The following is a 21,957-nucleotide window of genomic DNA, read 5'->3' on the forward strand; positions in this document are numbered from 1 at the left end:
AGTATTATAGTAGTTATATTCTTGTACATAGGGGCAGTATTATAGTAGTTATATTCTCATACATAGGGGCAGTATTATAGTAGTTGTATTCTCGTACATAGGAGCAGTATTATAGTAGTTATATTCTTGTACATAGGAGCAGTATTATAGTAGTTATATTCTTGTACATAGGAGCAGTATTATAGCAATTATATTCTTGTACATAGGAGCAGTATTATAGTAGTTATATTCTCGTACATAGGGGCAGTATTATAGTAGTTATATTCTTGTACATAGGGGCAGTATTATAGTAGTTATATTCTTGTACATAGGAGCAGTATTATAGTAGTTATATTCTTGTACATAGGGGCAGTATTATAGTAGTTATATTCTTGTACATAGGAGCAGTATTATAGTGGTTATATTCTTGTACATAGGGGCAATATTATAGTAGTTATATTCTTGTACATAGGGGCAATATTATAGTAGTTATATTCTTGTACATAGGGGCAGTATTATAGTAAAAGCCGAAGTCCAGCGTGGGTGATGTCCATAAAAAATACCTTTTATTCCATATTCGTTAAAAGCACATAAATGCAAAGTCCATCTTCATATCCATAGACACAAAAACGGGTGATTCATACCAGTGACAGTCACAGGCTTAAAGTGCATTAAAATCATACGCGTTTCAACGGTCGTGCCGCCTTACTCATTGTGCGTACTGCCCCTGCATTTATGTGCTTTTAACGAATATGGAATAAAAGGTATTTTTTATGGACATCACCCGCGCTGGACTTCTGCTTTTTCTTCAAACTACTTGCTGCACTGCATGATCCGTGCACTGGGCCTGAGAGGAGGTGAGCTGATCTTCGTTGCTTTTTCTTTTCCAGTATTATAGTAGTTATATTCTTGTACATAGGGGCAGTATTCTTTTCACCTTGTCTTCACTTGTATTCTCAGATTAATAGGATATAACATGAATAACACACATGGACGATGTGTGAGAACAACTTCTGTTTTTATTCTGTAACATAGAGGCTGAAAATTTCTTTAAAAAACAACAACCCTGAAATACAATTTTTTTTTTGCTACAGAGAAACCACAAATCATCCTGGTGGTTATTAATGTGATATTTGTCACCTCATGCAAATAATGTACCATTAGAATTAAATTGACCAAATTAATTAGATAAAATACCTAAAATAAGTGCTCAGTGCAGTATATAACTAGGCATATTCTATGTGTGAAGCCGCAGATTGCACCCAGGTGTCATCAGTAACAGATTCTTTTTAACGGTAATGTGTCTATTGAGCAAATTAGAGAAGTTTCCCTGGTGGTTGTGCGGATGGGCAAACAAAGATCTGCTGGTAAGAGGGCAAACGTGTACACGATTCCTTATAGGAGCAAATATTCCCCCTATCATGAACAATTTTGTATTCTAAATCTGTTTTTAAAAGCATACACCTCACTAGCACCACTTTTATAGTGACATACAGAATGAATCTACATAAAGTCACTTCTTACATACATTACTTACCTTAATCTGGAGATACATCCTGTATTATTACATCCTGTATTATACTCCAGAGCTGCACTCACTATTCTGCTGGTGCAGTCACTGTGTACATACATTACATTACTGATCCTGATTTACCTCCTGTATTATACTCCAGAGCTGCACTCACTATTCTGCTGGTGCAGTCACTGTGTACATACATTACTGATCCTGAGTTACATCCTGTATTATACCCCAGAGCTGCACTCACTATTCTGCTGGTGCAGTCAGTGTACATACATTACATTACTGATCCTGATTTACCTCCTGTATTATACCCCAGAGCTGCACTCACTATTCTGCTGGTGCAGTCACTATGTACATACATTACTGATCCTGAGTTACATCCTGTAGTATACCCCAGAGCTGCACTCACTATTCTGTTGGTGCAGTCACTGTGTACGTACATTACATTACTGATCCTGAGTTACATCCTGTATTATACCCCAGAGCTGCACTCACTATTCTGTTGGTGCAGTCACTGTGTACATACAGGAGGTAAATCAGGATTCGTAATATAATGTATTATACCCCAGAGCTGCACTCACTACTCTGCTGGGGCATTACTGATCCTGAGTTATATCCTGTATTATCCTCCAGAGCTGCACTCACTATTCTGCTGGTGCAGTCACTGTGTACATACATTACGGATCCTGAGTTACATCCTGTATTATACCCCAGAGCTGCGCTCACTATTCTGCTGGTGCAGTCACCGTGTACATATATTACTGATCCTGTGTTACCTATAAACCAGAGCTGCACTCACTATTCTGCTGGTGCAGTCACTGTGTACATACATTACTGATCTTGAGTTACATCATGTATTATACTCCAGAGCTGCACTCACTATTCTGCTGGTGCAGTCACCGTGTACATTTATTACTGATCCTGTGTTACCTATAAACCAGAGCTGCACTCACTATTCTGCTGGTGCAGTCACTGTGTACATACATTACTGATCTTGAGTTACATCATGTATTATACTCCAGAGCTGCACTCACTATTCTGTTGGTGCAGTCACTGTGTACATACATTACTGATCCTGAGTTACATCCTGTATTATACTCCAGAGCTGCACTCACTATTAATAGGAGCTCAGATAAGGTATTTTTTCAGCAGCTCACAGTTTCCAATAAAAAGCAGCAGAATAGTGAATGCAGCTCTGGAGTGTAATTTACCATTTATTAATCTAGTTGTAGAGGGGGTTTTACTTGGTGCCGTTTTTCGCCCTTCCTTCATAGATATCAGTGGAGAGGTTTTCTATACTTTCCAGTGTGCAGTAAAGAAGTTTTATTACAGGAGTCGGCGTCTACTTTGCAGTTTTACCATGGTGACTCCTTTACGCCTATTGGGAGGCAATTATAGGGATTCTAGTTATAGGTCAATTCAGGCCATGCAGGGGGCGAGATGGACAGGGCTGAGCTTGTCCCGTTGACAATGTCGTACTAAGAACTCCAGCAATCAGGATCAGAAAGCTAGCAAGTTTTAGAAGCAGGCAAAACTGTTGCCCCCAAAAGCCGCCAGTTTTATGGCGTCCTAGAGAGGCAAAACTGTACAAAACTCCAACTTTATGCCATTTTGCATGCAACATCCCAGTCCCGTATAACAGCATCCATTGGTGGTGAAACATGCGCCGGGGGTGACTGTTCTCGCAAAGGATCTCTACATCGAACAGGAGATGTTGAATTTCTGTTCTGCGTGAATTTTTAAAAACATAATTTTTTCTTAGTCGACATGGAAGGCTACGGCTGACAGATGCCACTGACAAGTGTCTATTTTTTAATTCATACTGCTGAAGCTTTGTTACAATTTCATCCACTGTGGACAATCGTCTGAACACATCAGCAGCATAAATCTCTCCATCTTTAAGGGGAGATCCAGAACTTTCCTTACTTCGGGGCCAAGAACTTACAGGAAAATGGTTGCTACCCACGTGCCTGTTGTGCCTGGTACCGCTCACAGACTGGTCCTATCAGTGATCCCATCAAGGACATCTGCAAGGAGTTTATATGTTCTCCCCGTGTTTGCGTGGGTTTCCTCCGGGTACTCAGGTTTCCTCCCACATTCCAAAGACATACTGATAGGGAATTTAGATTGTGAGCCCCATCGGGAACAGTGATGATAATGTGTGCAAAACTGTAAAACGCTGCGGAATATGTTAGCGCTATATAAAAATAAAGATTATTATCATTATTATTTTGCAGCTTCTGATGGCATCTCTTCCTTTCTGCTCTGTCGACCGGGCGTCTCTGCTGCCTAACTTTGCAGAAGTCGTGCCGACTGACAGCCGGCTCTCCAATCAGCAGAACGGTAGAGACAGAGCTGCTCTGTTGACGAGAGGTGAAACGAATCTGGAAAATAGGCGGCAGGAGTTGTCTGTAGAGCAGGAAGGTAGCTTGTTACTACCTGTCTAAGTTCTTGGTCATGTAGGGAAAAAAAAATAAGAAAAGTCCGCGATAACCCCTTTAATAAAATTGCAAAATGTATTGGCCCGATACACAATGTCCATTCACTGACAGCCTGCAGAGATTGTTAAAATAAAGAATTGAAATAGGAAGTTATTAACTGAGGATTTCATGTGTTTTCCATGCTTGTTCTTAGGATAGATCATCAACAATAGATTGCTGGGGGTCAGACGAACCACACTCCCACCAGTCAGCTACACAGGTCCTGCAGGCTCAGATCACATTCACTGCAATAGGAGCCGACGCTCTGTTCTGTCGCCGTACGCTGCGTACATCCAACCTGCACTAATAACAGTAAGGCTATGTGCACACTTTGTGGATTCCACTGCGGATTTTTCCGCAGCAGAATTTCAAAATCCGCAGTGAAAACCCGTCGCGGTTTTTACTGCGGATTTATCGCGGTTTTTACTGCGGTTTCTTATGCGGATTTTCATCTGCAGTTTCCTATTGGAGCAGGTGAAAATCCGCGGAAAAGAAGTGACATGCTGCGGAATGTAACCCGCAGCGTTTCCGCGCGTTTTTTTCCGCAGCATGTGCACAGCGTTTTTTGTACTGTAAACTCATGGGAAACTGTTGCGGATCCGCAGCAAAATCCGCAAAGTGTGAACATAGCCTAAACCGGAGGGGGATGCTAGGCGTCAGTCGCCAACTCATCAGATAGCAATGAATAAAGCCTCAACAACTCCTTTTAATAGCTTAAATAATGGTCCAGACCCCCAGCCTGACGCACTTTACCTGCACTGATTCACTGTAACAAACCATCATGAAAGGAGAGATCTTTGTGCTGACAGGCTCATTTAGACTGGATACCATTGTAACAAACCATCAGCTGTCAGCAGTATTAGGTCTGGACAGGTTTTCACCCTCTGGATATAAATATGAATGTTTGCATTCACAGACAGCAAGCTCTAGAAGCAGCAGCACCTGAACACGGATGTTAGCGATGTCATAGTAAAATAAAAGCGTGAGATATAGTAGATTCAACTCTTATGGGGGGTTCCTAATCCCAGGGCATGGGTTCGGGGAGGACGTGATGCCTTGCATATGGGTTAACCTGGAACGATGAAGCTTTGTAACCTGTCAAAGCTACTGCCTCTGCAAAAATATATCTGTAACTCCAAGTTTCTGGACAAGTCCGAGTTTGCTGAGCCACAGGAGTTGGGGCAGCTGGAGCGCAGTAGCGAGTCATGGAAGCCATCGTAGTGGAGTCCTGGAAAGGCACGGACGTCTGGCCGGGGTACACTGCAGCGGGTGGCGTTCTTCTGACGGCAGGCTTTGGGCCAGGACGACGATTTTGGCTTAGAGCAGTAGGGACAGTACTGGTCGGGGGGCTGCGGCTCCTCGCTCGCAGCTCCCCCTGGATCGCTGTAGGTGAGTGCGGTCAGCACCGAGCCCCAGAGATACAACGCTGTAGCACTGACGCTTGACCGCCACTCTACAGACTCCTGTTCTTGGAAGCACGGAGGAACGGCAGCACCAGAGATCTTCTCGGGTGGCACCGGGATGAATAGAGGTACGGAGACATCTGAAGGAGACTCCGTGACAGTGGCGGGAAGAAGCGCTGTGCCGTTAATCTCGCCGGTGGCCTTGTGGAGGACGGCAACTGAGGCAAAGAAGGTGGCAACTCCTGTGAGGTAGACCAGACTGAGGAGACAGGCCAGCTGCGGGGAGAAGACAGAACTAAGGTCAGCGCGTAATCCACAGAACAGCAGAGCACCCCGGGCCCAGAAGCCTCCGAACCTTGGTCACTTGCTGGCAGAAGTCACTGAAGGCTTTCTGCCACAGCTCCTGCTCCAGCAGCACAGCGACGTCCGTGTACGTGAACCAGCCGCGCTTCATCCCCTGCTGCTCCGCCACTCTGCAAAGGAAAGAAACGTGATTTTTTAAAACACAAAAATATTTGTTATTTTAATAATCCCTTCACAACATCCACTGTCCATGCCAATTTCAAGTGTTACATGCAGTTGCCGTCTGTATAAGAGCAGTGGTTGGAGAAAAACACAGGTTGCTGATGGTAACCCCATCAATGCTGCTCTAACAGCAGCAATTAAGGTGTGTGATCCCCAGCAAGGTGATCGCAAAGCGCCCACGCAGAGACGCCGGGGATCGCAGAGCGCCCACGCAGAGACGCCAGGGATCGCAGAGCGCCCACGCAGAGACGCCGGGGATCAGGGGCCACCGCCATCAGGGGCTTATCGACAACATTCTGTAATGCTGTAGATAAGCCCCCGATGTATCCTGAAAAAGAAAACAAGTTGTATTATACTCACCCAGGGGCGGTCCTGGTGCAGTCCAGTCCGATGGGTCTCGCGGTCCGGGGCCTCCCACCTTCATACAATGACGTCCTCTTTTCTTCCTGTCGCAGCTCCGGCGCAGGCGTACTTTAACTCCCTGTTGAGGGCAGAGCAAAGTACTGCAGTGCGCAGGTGCTGGGCCTCTCTGACCTTTCCCGGCACTGCAGTACTTTGCTCTGCCCTCAACAGTGCAGACAAAGTACGCCGGAGCCGTGGCAGGCAGCGAAGACCTCATTATATGAAGATGGGAGGCGCTGGACCCGGACCGCGACGCCCATCGGACCGGACCGCAGCAGGACCGCCCCTGGGTGAGTATGATCTAACCGGTTTTTCTCATCTTTAAGGTTACATTGGGGCTTATCTACAGCATTACAGAATGCATTACAGAATGCTGTAGATAAGCCCCAGATGCCGGTGGCCGCGTCTTTTAGGCCTAAAATGGGGTGACAGATTCCCTTTAAATAATGATGATCCTAGATATTTGTATTGAGGCGATTATAAGAGTACTGCAGTAAGTTGAGCTGCCGCTCAGGATCACAGTCCACAGTGGGTGAGCTGGAATAAGCCATCGAATATACACTAAAGAACCAACCAGAACACGCTCTGCTGTATCAGATAAGATGGTGGCTATATAGCATTCATCCCGTCAGCCGTGGGTCATAGTATGCTTTAGGCCTGATTAAATCAGTGACTGTTCAATAATTATGGCACAAACTGTGAATCAGCAAGTACGCTATAAGAGACAGCTACACACACAAGTGCTCATTATAACTAACATAGTAACAGTAACATAGTTAGTAAGGCCGAAAAAAGACATTTGTCCATCCAGTTCAGCCTATATTCCATCATAATAAATACCCAGATCTACGTCCTTCTATAGTAACATAGTTAGTAAGGCCGAAAAGTGATGTATTACATTTAATTTGCAGTGAGCTGAATAGACATCCTTGCACAACGCTGACATTACATAGTTGTGTGAAGCCTGGAGATAACGAGACATAAAAAACTGGGCTTTGCCCACCCAGCGAACCTGTAATAAAACTAGGCATTAATGACCATATTAATGGTGCCACATTGTGTAAGGTATATGTGTATCATCAGTGGCAAATGGTGCCCTTAGTAATCAAAACTGCAGCATAGTGGCATCAATAACCAGGTGAAGTCGATGCTTAGTACCACCCAATGGCACCATGCAGCAATAGAGAAAAGAAAATGGAACTGTGACCCAGACTTGGGGGTCACTGGGGAGGAAGCCACCAGCACAATAGGACACATCATCAGCTATTAGTTATATTAATGGTGCCCTTTTGGGGTACATATAACGCCCTGCACGCCGTGTGGAATAGACTTGCAGAGATAGATAGATATACATACACACCTTTATTACACTTTTATAAACAGCATTTTGTAATGCAAAAAAACATCATAAAGCATGCACAAAGAGTAACAGTGAGGGGATAATATGAACATAGAAATCGTCATAACTCACCGGCCTTCCAGCCACCGCAGCACCTCAAAGAATTCCCTCGGGTGAGTGTAAAGACTCCAATCCTATAGGACAAAGAAAAACAATTGAATAACTGATAGCAACTAATGACAATGACTGCAGATAACAAAAAAAAAATAAAAACTTTCTTGCAGCAAAAGTTTATTTTTATGAAATGAAATCTGCACTGAACTTTATTCTCAATCTTTATAGGAGACAAAGCTCCAAATCACAAAATGTGTCGAAATTCCAATTTCAAAATTGACAGCCACCACTAGGGGGAGCTCTGATAGTTATTGGAGACCGTTCAGAGTCAGATGTACAATCTGTGAGCGCCACCTAGTGGTCACTACAGACATATAGTTATTGGGACGCTGTACACCCTGCTAAAGAGACAAAACATAAAGCTCTCATACAACAGACTTACGATCGCTCGGAGAAAATTCATCTCCAGATTATTGACTGTCTGGACATCCAGTCTCCCGGCTGCGCCCCACTCGTCGTTGAACACTTCTTCCTCCTCACCTTCATCGTACAGATACTTACTGGCTACCATCTATGGTACAAAAACAAGTCCAAAATCTCACATGAACATTTGCAGCGATGTTTAAAAAATGAATGTGTTGGGTGTCAAAGTGAACGGATGACATTCCTGTGGCCAAACTGTGCGGCCTGCGTCGGCCGATTGTCTGCATGTGGAATGGGGGTGACCAGTCAGATTTATTTGAAGCTTGGGGGGGATTTTCTGAAACTCGGAATTTCTTATAAAGGTTAAGTTCAAACTTGGCATTTTTTCAGCGTTTTTTTTTTCCTGCAGCAAAACCGGATCTATTGGCAGGAAAGAAACAGGTTTTCTTTCTTTGGTTTTTCTTGCGTTTGTTTGCAGTGGTTTCGGCATGCTAGATTTGTCTCAGTGTTTGAAAATACGGTAGTTACTTACCGATAACGGTATTTCTCAGAGCCCATGACAGCACTACCAGAGAGAGAGGGAATCCGCCCTTCAGGACAGGAAACCTACAGGATAAAAAGGGCGGTACCTCTCTCCTGCGTCAGTTTGGTTTACATAGCATCAGAGGTCCTCCAGGTTAGTGACAACAGGAAAATATACAATTTTAACAAAATACTTATCAGGATTACACCGTGTCTAAATTAGAAACACACATTTCATATAATAAGGTGCTCACCGCACACGTGATAGGGTGGGAATAAGCAGGTGCTGTCATGGGCTCTGAGAAATACCGTTACCGGTAAGTAACTACCGTATTCTCAGTCGCCCATGACAGCACTACCAGAGAGAATTACAGAGATCATTGCTTTAGGGAGGGACCACAGCCTGCAAGACCCTTCTTCCGAAGGCTAAGTCAGACGAAGAGGCCAAGTCTAAGCGGTAGTGCCTAAAGAAGGTTGAAGGTGATGACCAGGTGGCCGCCTTGCAGATTTTGTCTATTGGTACCTCCGACCTTTCGGCCCAGGAGGTCGCCATGGCTCTTGTAGAATGCGCCTTGAGCCCCTCAGGAACTGCGTTTCCCGTGGACGAGTATGCCAAGGCTATCGCATCAGTTACCCAGCGAGCTATAGTGCTTTTGGAGGCTTTGAGTCCTTTCCTAGGTCCCTGAAAACAGATAAAGAGAGACCCTTCCTTCCTATACTGTCGGGAGGACTCTAAGTAGTGTATTAAACACCTTCTCACATCTAAGGTGTGGAACTTTTCCTCTTTTTTATTTTTAGGGTTTGGACAAAAGGAGGGAAGGATTATTTCTTGGGACCTGTGGAAATTGGAAGCAACCTTGGGTATATAAGCGGGATCTGTTTTTAGTATTACCCTATCATCCATGATTTGTGTGAATGGAGGGTTCGCAGATAGAGCCTGGAGGTCACTAATTCTACGGGCAGATGTCAACGCTGTGAGAAGGGCCGTTTTGAGAGATAAGATTTTAATTGGTAATGAATCTATGGGTTCGAATGGAGGTTCTGTCAGAGCTGATAGGACTAAATTTAAGTCCCAGGTCGGAAGGCTTCTGATTTTTAAAGGTTTAGACCGTATTGCAGCTTTAATAAACCTTGTTACCCATGGGTTAGAGGCAATACTCTCACTATATAATGCACCTAAGGCCGCTATTTGCACTTTTAAGGTGCTCACCGAGAGGCCCATATCTAAGCCTTTTTGCAGAAACTCTAATATTTTGACCACTTGGACCCCGTCTTGTAATTTTACCCCAGAGGTGGACAAAAACTTTTTCCAAGTTTTACCGTAGATTTTAGTTGTTACTGATTTTCTACTTTTTAATAGTGTAGATCCTAACTTATCTGAAAAGCCCCTTGCCCTTAGTAGTGACCTTTCAAGTTCCACGCTGTCAAGTGGAGGTTTGCTGACTGAGGGTGGAACACCGGTCCCTGGTATAAAAGATCCGGAAGATCCGGGAGAACCCAGGGATCGGAGACCGATAGAATTCTCAGCCAGGAAAACCAGGCCCTTTTGGGCCAGAAGGGGGCTATTAGGATGATTCTCGCCCTGTCCTGCCTGATTTTCCGCAGAACAGCCGGAATAAGGATGTAAGGAGGAAACGCGTATGCTAGACCCTGAGTCCATGGGATCGTAAATGCATCCAGAGCCCGAGGGCCCCCTTTGGGGTTCAGAGAACAAAATTCCCTTACTTTCCTGTTTTCTGTGCTGGCAAAGAGATCTATTACAGGAACCCCCCAGATTTTGGTAATCCGATCGAAGATGCTTTGGTTTAGTGCCCATTCCCCCTGTTTTAATCGGGTACGGCTTAAGAAGTCTGCTTTTTGGTTCTCTACCCCCTTTATATGCAGCGCAGAGAGGGATAGGAAGTTGACTTCTGCTAATGTGAAGATCTGGGAAGTGGTGTTCATTAGGGCTTGGGATCTGGTTCCCCCCTGATGGTTCAGGTAGGCTACCACTACCTGATTGTCCGAAAAAACCCGGACATGATGCCCCTGTAGGCTGGGAAGAAAATATGATAGAGCGTGACTCACTGCCCAAAGTTCTTTTTGATTTGAAGATACCTCGTATTCTTGATCTGTCCAGACCCCCTGAGTGATACTGTCGTCCAGGTGAGCTCCCCACCCCGTGGGACTGGCATCCGTGGTAACTATCCGAGATGTTTCTATTACCCACGGAACCCCCTTTGATAGGTTGTTGGGATCTAACCACCAGGCTAGGGAACGAATAGTGTTTGAATTTAGAGACATGTTTCCTTCTAGGTGTCCCCCAAGTGTAACCTGATTCCTCAGAATATCCCACTGGAGATCCCTCGTGTGAATTTGTGCCCACTGTATTGCCGGGAGACAAGCAGAAAGGGACCCCAGCAGTGACATCGCCCCTCTCAGGGTCATATGAGGGTTTGAACGAGCTCTGGACACAAGATTTGATATTTTCTGTTTTTTTCTGGTCTGGAAGACGACATTCCTGTGTTATCGAGTCCAAAGTGAGGCCTAAAAACTCTTGAACCCTGGTCGGTTCTAGTTTTGACTTTTGGAGATTTAGGAGCCAACTTAACTCTGTTAGGATTTTTATCACTCTGTCGCATTGTTGGCGACAATGTTGGGCCGAGTTGCTGACAATTAGGAAGTCGTCCAGATACGGTATTATTAGAATGTCTTTTTCTCTTATGTGGGCCATCATTTCCGCTACCAATTTGGTAAATATACGAGGCGCTACCGAGATGCCAAATGGAAGGGCCTTGTACTGGTATTGTTTTATTTCTCCTCCCATGACTACTGCTAGTCTGAGGTATTTCTGGGCATTTTTGTGGATGGGGACATGATAGTGTTAGATCTCAGCGACGCGTACTATCATGAAGCAATTCGGAAACAGGTTTTTTATTGTTGATTTTATTGATTCCATTTTGAAGGATTGATTTTTTACATAACTGTTTAGTTTCCGTAAATTGATTATTGTGCGGAAAGAACCATCCGGTTTTGGGACTAGAAATAGTGGGGAAAAGAACCCTTTGCCTCTTTCCAGTAGGGGAACTTCTTGGATCACATCTTTCATTATGAGCTTTGAAATTTCTTGTTCCAAGGCCTGTTGTTGCTGAGGTGAGGGTTTTAGTGGGGTGACCACATAGTTTTGGGAAGGAAGGGAGGTAAAGTTTATTTGAAGTCCCATCTTTATCAGATCTAAAATCCAAGAATTGGTTGAAATTTTTTCCCAGGCCGGAAGGTATTGAGACAATCTCCCTCCCACCCTGGGGAAGGTGTCACTTAGGGGGTTTTTTATCTCTTGGAGAATTACCGAAGAGGAAGCCCCTATCCTTCCTTCTCCCATCATCCCATCTGTTCTGTTCCCTTGGGGGACGTCTGCGAAAAAACTTCCTACTCCGAAAGGGCCGTCTAACAAATGGTGCGGCTAAGATAGGGAACCCCTTTTTCTTATCCCCTGCTTTTTGCAAAATGTCATCTATGGTTTCCCCAAATAAGAATTTCCCTTCACATGGAATTGAACAGAGTTTTTGTTTGGTCTGTAGGTCGCCCGGCCAGCTTTTTAACCACAGCGTCCTACGAGCTGCATTGGACAGGGCTGCCGATTTTGAAGTAAGCTTGATTGAATCGGCTGATGAATCTGCCAAAAAGGCTGCCGCCCCTCTAATCATGGGAATTGATTCAATCATTTTATGTCTAGATACTCCATCTTTTAGTTGCTTTTCCAAGTTATCTATCCAGATCATTAAAGATCTGGAAGTACATGCGGCTGCTATTGCAGGTCTTAGACACCCCCCTGCCGATTCCCAGGCCCCTTTAAGGAAGGTATCAGCTCTTTTATCGAGGGGATCCTTCAGAGTTCCCATGTCCTCAAAGGGCAATGCGAATTTTTTTGACGCTTTGGCTACTGCTACGTCGAGTTTTGGTGCCTTGTCCCGTGACGTAGAAGCCTCTTCCTCGAAGGGATATTTTCTTTTAAGGGAGGGGACAGATGAATTTTTCCTTTCTGGTTTCTCCCACTCTTTCTTAATTAATGCTTGAATATTCTCGTTAAGTGGGAAGACTCTGCGCCTTTTCTGTCCTAGGCCCCCAAACATAATGTCCTGTACTGTTTTGTCAGGACGAGGATCTACAACCCCCATGGTTGATCTTACGGCCTTTACAAGGGCATCTACTTCGTCTAATGGGAAGCAGTGGCGGCCTCCGCTCTCCGAATCCGAGGAGGAGGAGGAACCCTGTCTGTCTGAAGCGTCCCCCTCAGGACTAGAAGAATCAGAGTGAGAATAGGGCACAGGTGTTTTTTCCTCGACCCCTTCCCCTTTAAGAGATTTAAATGCTGTTTCCACCTCTGATCTTATTACAGATCGCAATTCAGAGGCGAAACTAGGGGTTTCTTCACATAGGACTTGTCCTATACAGGAGCCACACAATTTCTTATCCCAGTCTTGCAACAGGGGTTCACTGCATAAGGGGCAGACTCTATTCTTAGTTTTCTCCGTTTTTTTTCTTGCCTAAAAACAAACGGAAAAGGGGGACCCCAATTATTTGGTGAACTTTCACGAAGATCACTCACCCATCTTGCGCAGCCACAGGTACCGGTTCTGGAGGAGGTATAGGATCCTGTATCAGATCCGTAGTCTGCGGTGTCGACTGGTTAGGCATATTGGCTTTACTCCGCGGCGTGGAATGGCTGCTGGAGCGGGTACTGCGGGTGCCTGCAGAGGACCTTTTCTTTTGGTCATCTGGCTTGCGCTGGTGATGCCGCTGACGCTGCTGCTGCTGCGGTGGCTGCTGCTGCTGCTGCAAGGGCTGCGCCTGCTGGAGCTGCTGGTCGCTGTCCTCCATTATTAGGACTGCATGCAGCAAGGAGCGGTTCCACAGCGGTGTTTAAATATCATATCTTTTGGCGCCGATTCACCCCCTCCTCCAGGGCTGCGTTCCCGGAAAGCGCTGATCCCCCTTGGATCACTGAGCATGCGCACTCTGCCCGGGACCCGGAAGTAGTACTTTCTATATCCGGTGCGGCGGCCATCTTGGTGTCCTTACACACACCACGCCACCGCTCCGAATCAGGAAGTGCCTGCTCACCGCCGAGGCACACCGGGTCCCCGAAGCCCCTACCCCAATCTGGGGAGGCGGCCGCGCTTCCCTCCGCGCACTCTGCAGCCCCATCGGACCCAGCAGCGGCAGCGTCGGATACCGCGCCAGCCGTGACAGGGGCCTCCCCGCCGTCATAGGTCGACTGGTCGGCTCCGGATCTCAGGTACCATCCTAGAGGGTTCCCTGTCAGGACAGGAAACCAAACTGACGCAGGAGAGAGGTACCGCCCTTTTTATCCTGTAGGTTTCCTGTCCTGAAGGGCGGGTTCCCTCTCTCTCTGGTAGTGCTGTCATGGGCGACTGAGAAAAAAAGTTGTATTCTAAAGGTATGTGCACACGTTGCGAATTCGTGTGCGGATTTTTCCACGCAGATTCTGAAAAATCCGCAGGAAAAAAATGCCCTACCTGCGGATTACCTGCAGATTTACCGCAGATTTCACCTGCAGATTCCAATTATGGAGCAGGTGTAAAACGCTGCGGAATCCACACAAAGAATTGACATGCTGCGGAATATACAATGCAGTGTTTCCGAGAGGTATTTTCCGCAGCATGTGCACTGCGGATTTGGTTTTCCATACGTTTAAATGGTACTGTACAACGCATGGAAAACTGCTGCAGATCCGAAGCGTCAAATCTGCAACGTGTGCACATAGCCTAAAGAATCAGGTTTTGGCACAAAAAAAGTCACTTCTCCAATGTCCTTATAGGCATCAGAAGTGATGGTGTCCGTCAGTCCCAAAACCCCCTGCAACCAACCACTGGCCTTGGTGGTCACAAGATGGACATGCTTACGGTAAGTGACTGGGTGCAGCTGTCAGACTGGCCGGACATCAGAGACCCCCAGAATGGCAGGAGATTAAAGGTGTTAGGCCCGGGTCACACTGGCGAGTGCAATGCGAGAAACTCGTGCGAGACTCTGCATGTATTTCTATGCAGCTGAACACTCCGGTCCCGAGTGCCGGGTATTGATGCTCGAGTTTCTCATATTGCAGTCGCAAGTGTGACACCAGCCTTAAATTACTTTTTTTGTGACATTTGCCCATCTTAAAAAACAAAATTCCTCCGATGACAATATGGGGTTTCCTTTGGCTTAAAGGGGTTGTCCACTACTTAATCGCTTACCCTTACACTATCACATTAGCAGCGGGTCTGGTACTCTGCACCCCCCAATGATCAGCTGTCTGCAGCTCTTGTAGCCGGAAGTGCACAAAGCTAAGACACCGCAGCGCTGTGTAGTGGCCACTCCCAGGTACTGCAGATCTGAGCCTCTGATCCCTAGCACAGCCATTTCCTCGCTAGAACAGCAGCGTCCCTGTGTATTACAGGCGCAGACTTGCTATGTCCATGTGATCGATATGATTAATGCGCTTGCCACGATGTGACACATTAGTTGGCACAGCTGCTCATGGTTGGGTCACACCCAGGATCACACGTACGATTAGTCTGCCCCCGGGGACTGCAAATCAACGAACTAGAAAATCCGGCCCCGCAGCCGATGAAACCCAGAAAACAAGTTGTGTGACTGTTGCGGCTCCCATCGCTCACCATGGATATAAGGAACAGGTCGGAGGAGGAGATCTGCTGCAGGTACTCAGGATTCCGGTGTCGTAGCCGCTCTATGTACACCAAGGCCAACATCATGGAGCATGGAGAGATGCAGGCCTCCCTAGAGACAAAGACACGCACCAGTCAGCACCACAGTTCTCTACAACCACGTTATGCAAGAGCCATTAACTGCGGTGGTCCCACAGCAAAGACCCGCCCCAGTAGGTTAAAGCAAGGGTCCGCTACCTACTGTTCTCAGCACAGAGGAGGCCACTGCATGGGGAGGGATGGAGCGTGCTCAGTCATCTCTCCAGTGCCATGTTTAGTGGGGTCTCAGGACTCATCCCCCACTAATCCCACAGTGGCTCCTCCGTATTACGCACTGTTAGAAGTTCGGCTCCCGAGTGTTTAAGACATGAGAGAGTGAACGTACACCACTTTAGAGCATGGATGTTGGCAAATAGAAAGAATACGTCTAAAGGATCAGACCACACAGGGTTTGCTTGTAGTCTGTAGACAAGGAGACACATAGGCCTGCACAGGAGATGTGGACACAAAACGGTAGGCGATCACAAAGGGTCATTAAGCATTTTGACAGCTGAGGGGATACCATTTTCAGGTGACCTGACAGACGACTTGTGTCCACCATAGCAAGATCTGCTTCCTATGAGGTCCTGTAACCCCCCAGCCGGCAGCCATTCAGATCACATAGGAAGATCTGTGCCTAAACAACAATTCTACAATCTGCCTGGGACCTTAGGTGATCTGGGGGCGCCGTCACTAATTCACTAAGAGGGGGCAGCAGCTCTCCCCATTGCAGTCTATGGGTACTGCAGAAAGAGCTGAGCAAGCAGTACTACACTCTTCCCATAAGCACCGTTCCATTCATTTCCAGGGAAAGTGTCCCAGGAGCCATAATTTCAGCACAACAACCTTAGTTCGCATGTTGGGGGTACTGCTGTGAGCAGCCTGCGTGGCCTAAATCTGCAGCATCTCCGGACTCGTCTCCATTGAGCTCATCGGGGACGTGCATTCAGTGTCAGAACCTTCCTCAGACAACCATCAATGACCTCAGTGATGGCAGCAGGGACCGGAGGTGCCGGGATCTCTGCACGAGGCTCAGACTCCAGCCTGAATACATCCAGATGTTCCGTTTCCATCATTCGCAGATCAGTAATATCTCCATCCGGCGATTTCCATCATCCACCACTTTTCCGTGTTCGTGTTGTGATTTCAGTGCTGAGGCGAGTATATACATAAATACAATTATGGAGGAAGTTACATAACGAGCGCTTCTGATTACACATCTGACAACATGGCGATGGCTCCACATTCTTGCTGCAGAGCGGCGTTCACCGGTGTCCTGTAACTATGGCCCGGCCTCCTGTCGCATAATGTCTGATCCATGTTGAGATCGAGTCATGACTGATGAGACAATGAAGTCTACTCCACCAGCAATCGCATAAAACCTACCACTGAACGCGATGTCTAAGAAGAGTGAAGAATGCTGGGAGTTGTAGTTTGACAGCAGCACAGAAGAAACAAGCAGCTGCTATACAGTGTGAGCTCTGGGAGCCGGCTCTTCTCCCCTTTCAGGGCATAGACATTTTTTTTTTAATAATCCTCATCATTTGCTCCAGGATGTATGCTGAGCCGGCACTCACCTGGACACGTGAGACGCATATTTCCTCTGCAGGCGGCGGATGGGGCTGGGCGCAGCTTTCTGCAACAGTTCCACAGCGATGTCTGTAAGAAAAGGGAGACACAAAATGAGAGAGACCCCTGGGGACGAGGTAGCCGAGAGCACAGGACTGTAGTCTGAATATGGCCAGACAGCAGAGGGGTAAGGAGGGGGCATCGGCTCAGTGCAGGGAGAACAGGGAGCCGCCTGCACCCAATGGGCCACTTACAGACAGCATCACCACTAAGTATCCTCGGAAGGGCGGGTATACTTTAGCATATTCTTTCTTAATTTACTCCCATTAAAAAAAAAAAAAACAACCACACACAATTTAATGAAAAATCTATTGTTTCGTGTTTACAGCGCCTTAGCAGGACTAGGACACCATCTCTCAGCCTGAGCAGAGAAGCTGCACTCACCGGCCACGGGACTGGACAGGTTCTCCATGGGACACTCCGCGTCCCAGCCATAATACAGGCGCTTTCGTACCCGCTCGCTCAGCTGGGGGTGTCCAGGTAGAAACTGGAGCAAAACACAAAGTGACTGATAAGGAATCACCTAAAAATGATACAGTAAGTACAACAAACCCGAATATCACAGGAAGGTGAGAAATGTTCCTACTTTGAGTCGCAGGGTCGAAAAACTACACAGAAAAAAAAAGTGTCAGGCCACTATTCACAATATTTAAATCTAGCTGGTTCCTTCAGCCACATTGCCCCCCCCCCCCCCCGGGTCTATAACCACTGGCCCCACAATTGCACCCCCCACCAAATGTATAAACACCAGCCCCATCATTGCCCCCCCAGCAGGTGTGTAACTACTGGCCCCATCATTGCCCCCCCAGCAGGTGTGTAACTACCGGCCCCATCATTGCCCCCCAGGTTTATCACCACCGGCCCCATCATTGCCCCCCAGGTGTATCACCACCAGCCCCATCATTGCCCCCCCATTTGCATAACCACCGGCCCCACCATTGTACCCCCCCAGGTGTATAACCACCGACCCATCATGTATAATCGCCAGTTCCATCCTCGCGCATCCCTGTTGTACAACATCCGGCCCCAAAAAAAAAATCGCCGTCCCCTCTCCCCCAGGTGTATAACATCTGGCCCAATCATTACTTCACCTCCCCTTGGTGTATAATCTCTGGTCCCTCACTCCCGGTATATAACTGCCCCCCCCCCCCATATCCTTCTCTAACATTTGACAGTTCTGCCGATAGCGCAGAGATCAGTGATAGCAGCACAGTCCTGTAATAGGAGCCACTGGGGAAACAAGTCCGACCATGACATTTCTTCCTCCTGGATCTTCTCCCATCACCTGTGAGTGATATTATTGGGAAGTGGACGGAACCGCAGCAACTCGGAGACCCCGTAATGTTAGAGAGCTGGGGGCCGAGTGCTGAGGAGCAGAGGGCAGAAAAGTCTCCACCACTCTGCTGCCCCCATAACTACAGAGTCCAGACCTCCTCTGGTATAAACACTGCGCCCCCCGCCAGGAGCTTCATGGCCGAGCAGCTGCATGCAGCCGTACATCACCAAGCACAATGCTGAGCGTCGGATGGAGTGGTGTAAAGCCGCCACCACTGGACTCTGGAGGAGACGTGTTCTGGGCAGTGACGGATCGCACTGCTCGATCTGATGGAGGAGGCTGGGTTTGGTGATTCCAGAAGGACGTTACCCCCTGACTGCATTGTGCCCCCTGTACAGATGGTGGAGGAGGATAATGCTATGTGCTGTTATCAGGGGGCGGCCGCGGACCCTCAGCTCCAGTGATGGGGAATCTTAAAGGGAACCTGTCACCCCGTTTTTTCAGATTGAGCTATAAATACTGTTAAATAGGGCCTGCGCTGTGCGTTACTATAGTGTATGTAGTGTACCCTGATTCCCCATGTATGCTGAGAAATACATTACCAAAGTCGCCGTTTTCACCTGTCAATCAGGCTGGTCTGGTCAGGTGGGCGTGTTCACAGCGCTCTTTTCTTCCCCAGCTTTCCGTTGGTGGCATAGTGGTGTGCGCATGTCCAAGGTTCGAATTCCCTGTGCCCACGTGAAGACACAGCGCGCGATCTGCGCTGTCATCCCTTGCATCGGTGGGGGCGGCCATCTTCCTGGGGCCGCGCGTGCGAAGATGGAATGCTCTGCCGCACGGGGCTTCAGGAAAATGGCCGCGGGATGCCGCGCGTGCGCACAAGAGATCGCGGCGGCTATTTTCCCAAAGCCGAGTTTGCATCTCGGCTTTGGGAAAATGGCCGCCGCAATCTCTAATGCGCACGCGCGGCATCCCGCGGCCATTTTCCTGAAGCCCCGTGCGGCAGAGCATTCCATCTTCGCACGCGCGGCCCCAGGAAGATGGCCGCCCCCACCGATGCAAGGGATGACAGCGCAGATCGCGCGCTGTGTCTTCACGTGGGCGCAGGGAATTCGAACCTTGCACATGCGCACACCACTACGCCACCAACGGAAAGCTGGGGAAGAAAAGAACGCTGTGAACACGCCCACCTGACCAGACCAGCCTGATTGACAGGCGAAAACGGCGACTTTGGTAATGTATTTCTCAGCATACATGGGGAATCAGGGTACACTACATACACTATAGTAACGCACAGCGCAGGCCCTATTTAACAGTATTTATAGCTCAATCTCAAAAAACGGGGTGACAGGTTCCCTTTAATCTTCAGCACAGGACATTGTGGACAATTGTAGCTTCTGCTTTGTGGGAACAGTTTGGGGAGACCCTCATCTGCCCCCCATGACTGTGCCCCGTGCACATCTCCACAGACATCGCTCATCTCCCTGGTTACACCTCAGTCCAGGGCTCTGACGTCACAGCTCTGTGCAGTGTATTGGCGGGTCACGTGACAAGACAGGGACACGTGACCGCCGCCATATTGGTGACCACCCAGCTTTCCCAGGGACATATAGAAGAGAAAAAATTACTTTACATTAAGCTGTCAGGCGACAAGATTCCTGAGAACCGAGGAGCCGTCATCACCCCGGACACCGGGGCCTCCTTACTCACCGGGAACTCCATGAAGCCGTGTGCGGGCAGCTGGAAGCGGCCGTTCTCCTCCCGGGGGTGAGGACCGCAAAGGCGGCCGGACGTTCTGCGCTCCATGGCGACTGCTAGGTTACGGCGAGGCCGGGGCTGTCACCGCCGCTGATGCGAGGCCGCTCCTGCTGCGGAACTTCCGGGAGACGAGGAAGAGGCGGGGTCCGGCGCGATGACGTCACGTGTTTACAAGAAGAAGCGCCGCCTCTGAACGTGCGGAGAGAGGGCGGAGCTTACAGTACGGCGGCCGGCAGGAGCCACCCCTCAGTACTTGTCATTCTCCTGGCCGGAGCCTGGTGTCAGGGCTTCTTGGTTTATCGTCTCCCCCTCGGCAACATACGGCTCTTTCATTTGTTTTTATTCCATTTTGTGCAAAGACGACGCCGTAAAGCAGAACTTCCGCCATTGTTTATGTTTGGCGCTTACATTTCATGTCTTTCCGAGGGGGCGTGGCTCAGTAATTCCTCAGGGGCGGGTCTTTAGCTGCGCTGCATAATTACCCTGTAAGCACCGCCCCCCTAAGTGAAGACAGTAAAAAATTAACATAAAGGGCCAAATCTGAGACAGATTTATAAAATGAGGCAGAAGGAATAAAATGACAGCAAAAACAGGAGGCTCCTGCCTGGTGACAGCAGCTTTCACCCCTTCACAACCTCCGCCATCCATCTAGTCATGAGCGGCCACTGTCGTCCCCATCCCCGGCAGGTGACAGCTGTGTATTACAGCCAGGACCCACTGCTAACAATCACTGGTGCAGCGCTGATTTCCCCACACATTTGTTCACCCTCTGACACCAACGTACGCACGTTATTCTCTCCCATCTGCGCACTGTGACGCGATCGCGAGTCGTTGATGGGTTGTCCCGGCAGCCGGGGGTCATCGGACGACCCCTGTACTTGTTATTACGGAGCTCGCTTGTAATCACGCCTGTGGCCGAGCTTCATAGGAGACCGTGATTTCTGCTATATGCAGCGATGTGACAGCACAAATCCACCCAGCACGAGCGATCAGACAGTCGCATCTTCACGTCCTCTATCGGGGCAAACGCTAAGTAAAAAAAAAAAAATTAAAAAAATGAAAAAAAAAAAATTTTAAATTGAATTTTTTTTTTTTTTTTTAAATGTTCATGTCACCCCCTTCCCTTTTCCTCCATTGAAAATAAAGATATTAAAAAAGTACACGACCTATCAGCAAGTTCAGGAAAGGACGATCAAAATATAAAAACAACCCGATCAGTAAACACCGGAAACTGACACATTTCAGGAACGCCGCAATTCCACAAAAAAGGCTGAAAAGTGATGAAAAAGTCACCTCTGTCCCCAAATGGTATCAATAAAAACATCGTCTCACCCTGAAAAAATAATCCGCACACGGCTCCATCATCCGAAAATACAAATGTGACGGGGTCTCGGAAAATGGCGACACCATCCCCGAAACTTCTACTTACAAATTCTGATTGTTTGAGTGGTAAAAACAAAGAAAGCTGGACGTGTTCGGTGTCACACTGAGGAGGAGAATCGGACCGCGAGGTCGTCGCTACTACAAAGTGAACACCATAAGAACAATTCCCACATAACAATGGCACAATAGGTTTTTTTTTCACAATTTCATCGCACTTGCAGTTTTTTCCCCATTTTACAGTTCACTATATGGTAAAATGAACGGCGTCTTTCAAAAGTACAACTCGTCCCACAAAAAATAAGCCCCAATATGGCTCTGGGGGACGGAAAAATAAATGTATGGCTCCTGGAAGAAAGAGAGGAAAAAACGGAAATAGGCCGCGCCATGAAGGGGTTAAAGAACCTGTGATCACCTTTGGGTACAACATTCCTGTTCATGATGTTAAGAACCATCAAT

General features: G+C 47.6%; 1 protein-coding gene across 1 annotated transcript; it reads right to left on the minus strand.

Annotated features, from left to right (window-relative positions):
- Window positions 1–978: 978 nt before the first annotated feature.
- On the minus strand, window positions 979–20,255 carry CNPPD1 (cyclin Pas1/PHO80 domain containing 1). Its single transcript, XM_069732760.1, has 8 exons — window positions 20,071–20,255; window positions 17,469–17,571; window positions 17,033–17,114; window positions 15,369–15,489; window positions 8,207–8,335; window positions 7,783–7,844; window positions 5,740–5,857; window positions 979–5,660 (listed from the first exon to the last, which is right to left on the minus strand). Exons 1-8 carry the CDS (start codon window positions 20,164–20,166, stop codon window positions 5,049–5,051), a joined length of 1,323 nt encoding a protein of 440 aa, XP_069588861.1. The 5' UTR covers window positions 20,167–20,255; the 3' UTR covers window positions 979–5,048.
- Window positions 20,256–21,957: the final 1,702 nt, after the last annotated feature.

The sequence above is a fragment of the Ranitomeya imitator genome, chromosome 7, assembly GCF_032444005.1.
Source record: "Ranitomeya imitator isolate aRanImi1 chromosome 7, aRanImi1.pri, whole genome shotgun sequence".
In the NCBI taxonomy this organism is placed as follows: Eukaryota; Metazoa; Chordata; class Amphibia; order Anura; family Dendrobatidae; genus Ranitomeya; species Ranitomeya imitator.

Coding starts and splice junctions, on each gene's coding strand:
- CNPPD1 (XM_069732760.1), bottom strand. CDS start 20,166: ATGGAGCGCAGAACGTCCGGCCGCCTTTGCGGTCCTCACCCCCGGGAG. Junction 7,845..8,206: donor TGAATTTTCTCCGAGCGATC/GTAAGTCTGTTG, acceptor TTTGTCCTATAG/GATTGGAGTCTTTACACTCA. Junction 5,858..7,782: donor CTGCGGTGGCTGGAAGGCCG/GTGAGTTATGAC, acceptor TTTCCTTTGCAG/AGTGGCGGAGCAGCAGGGGA.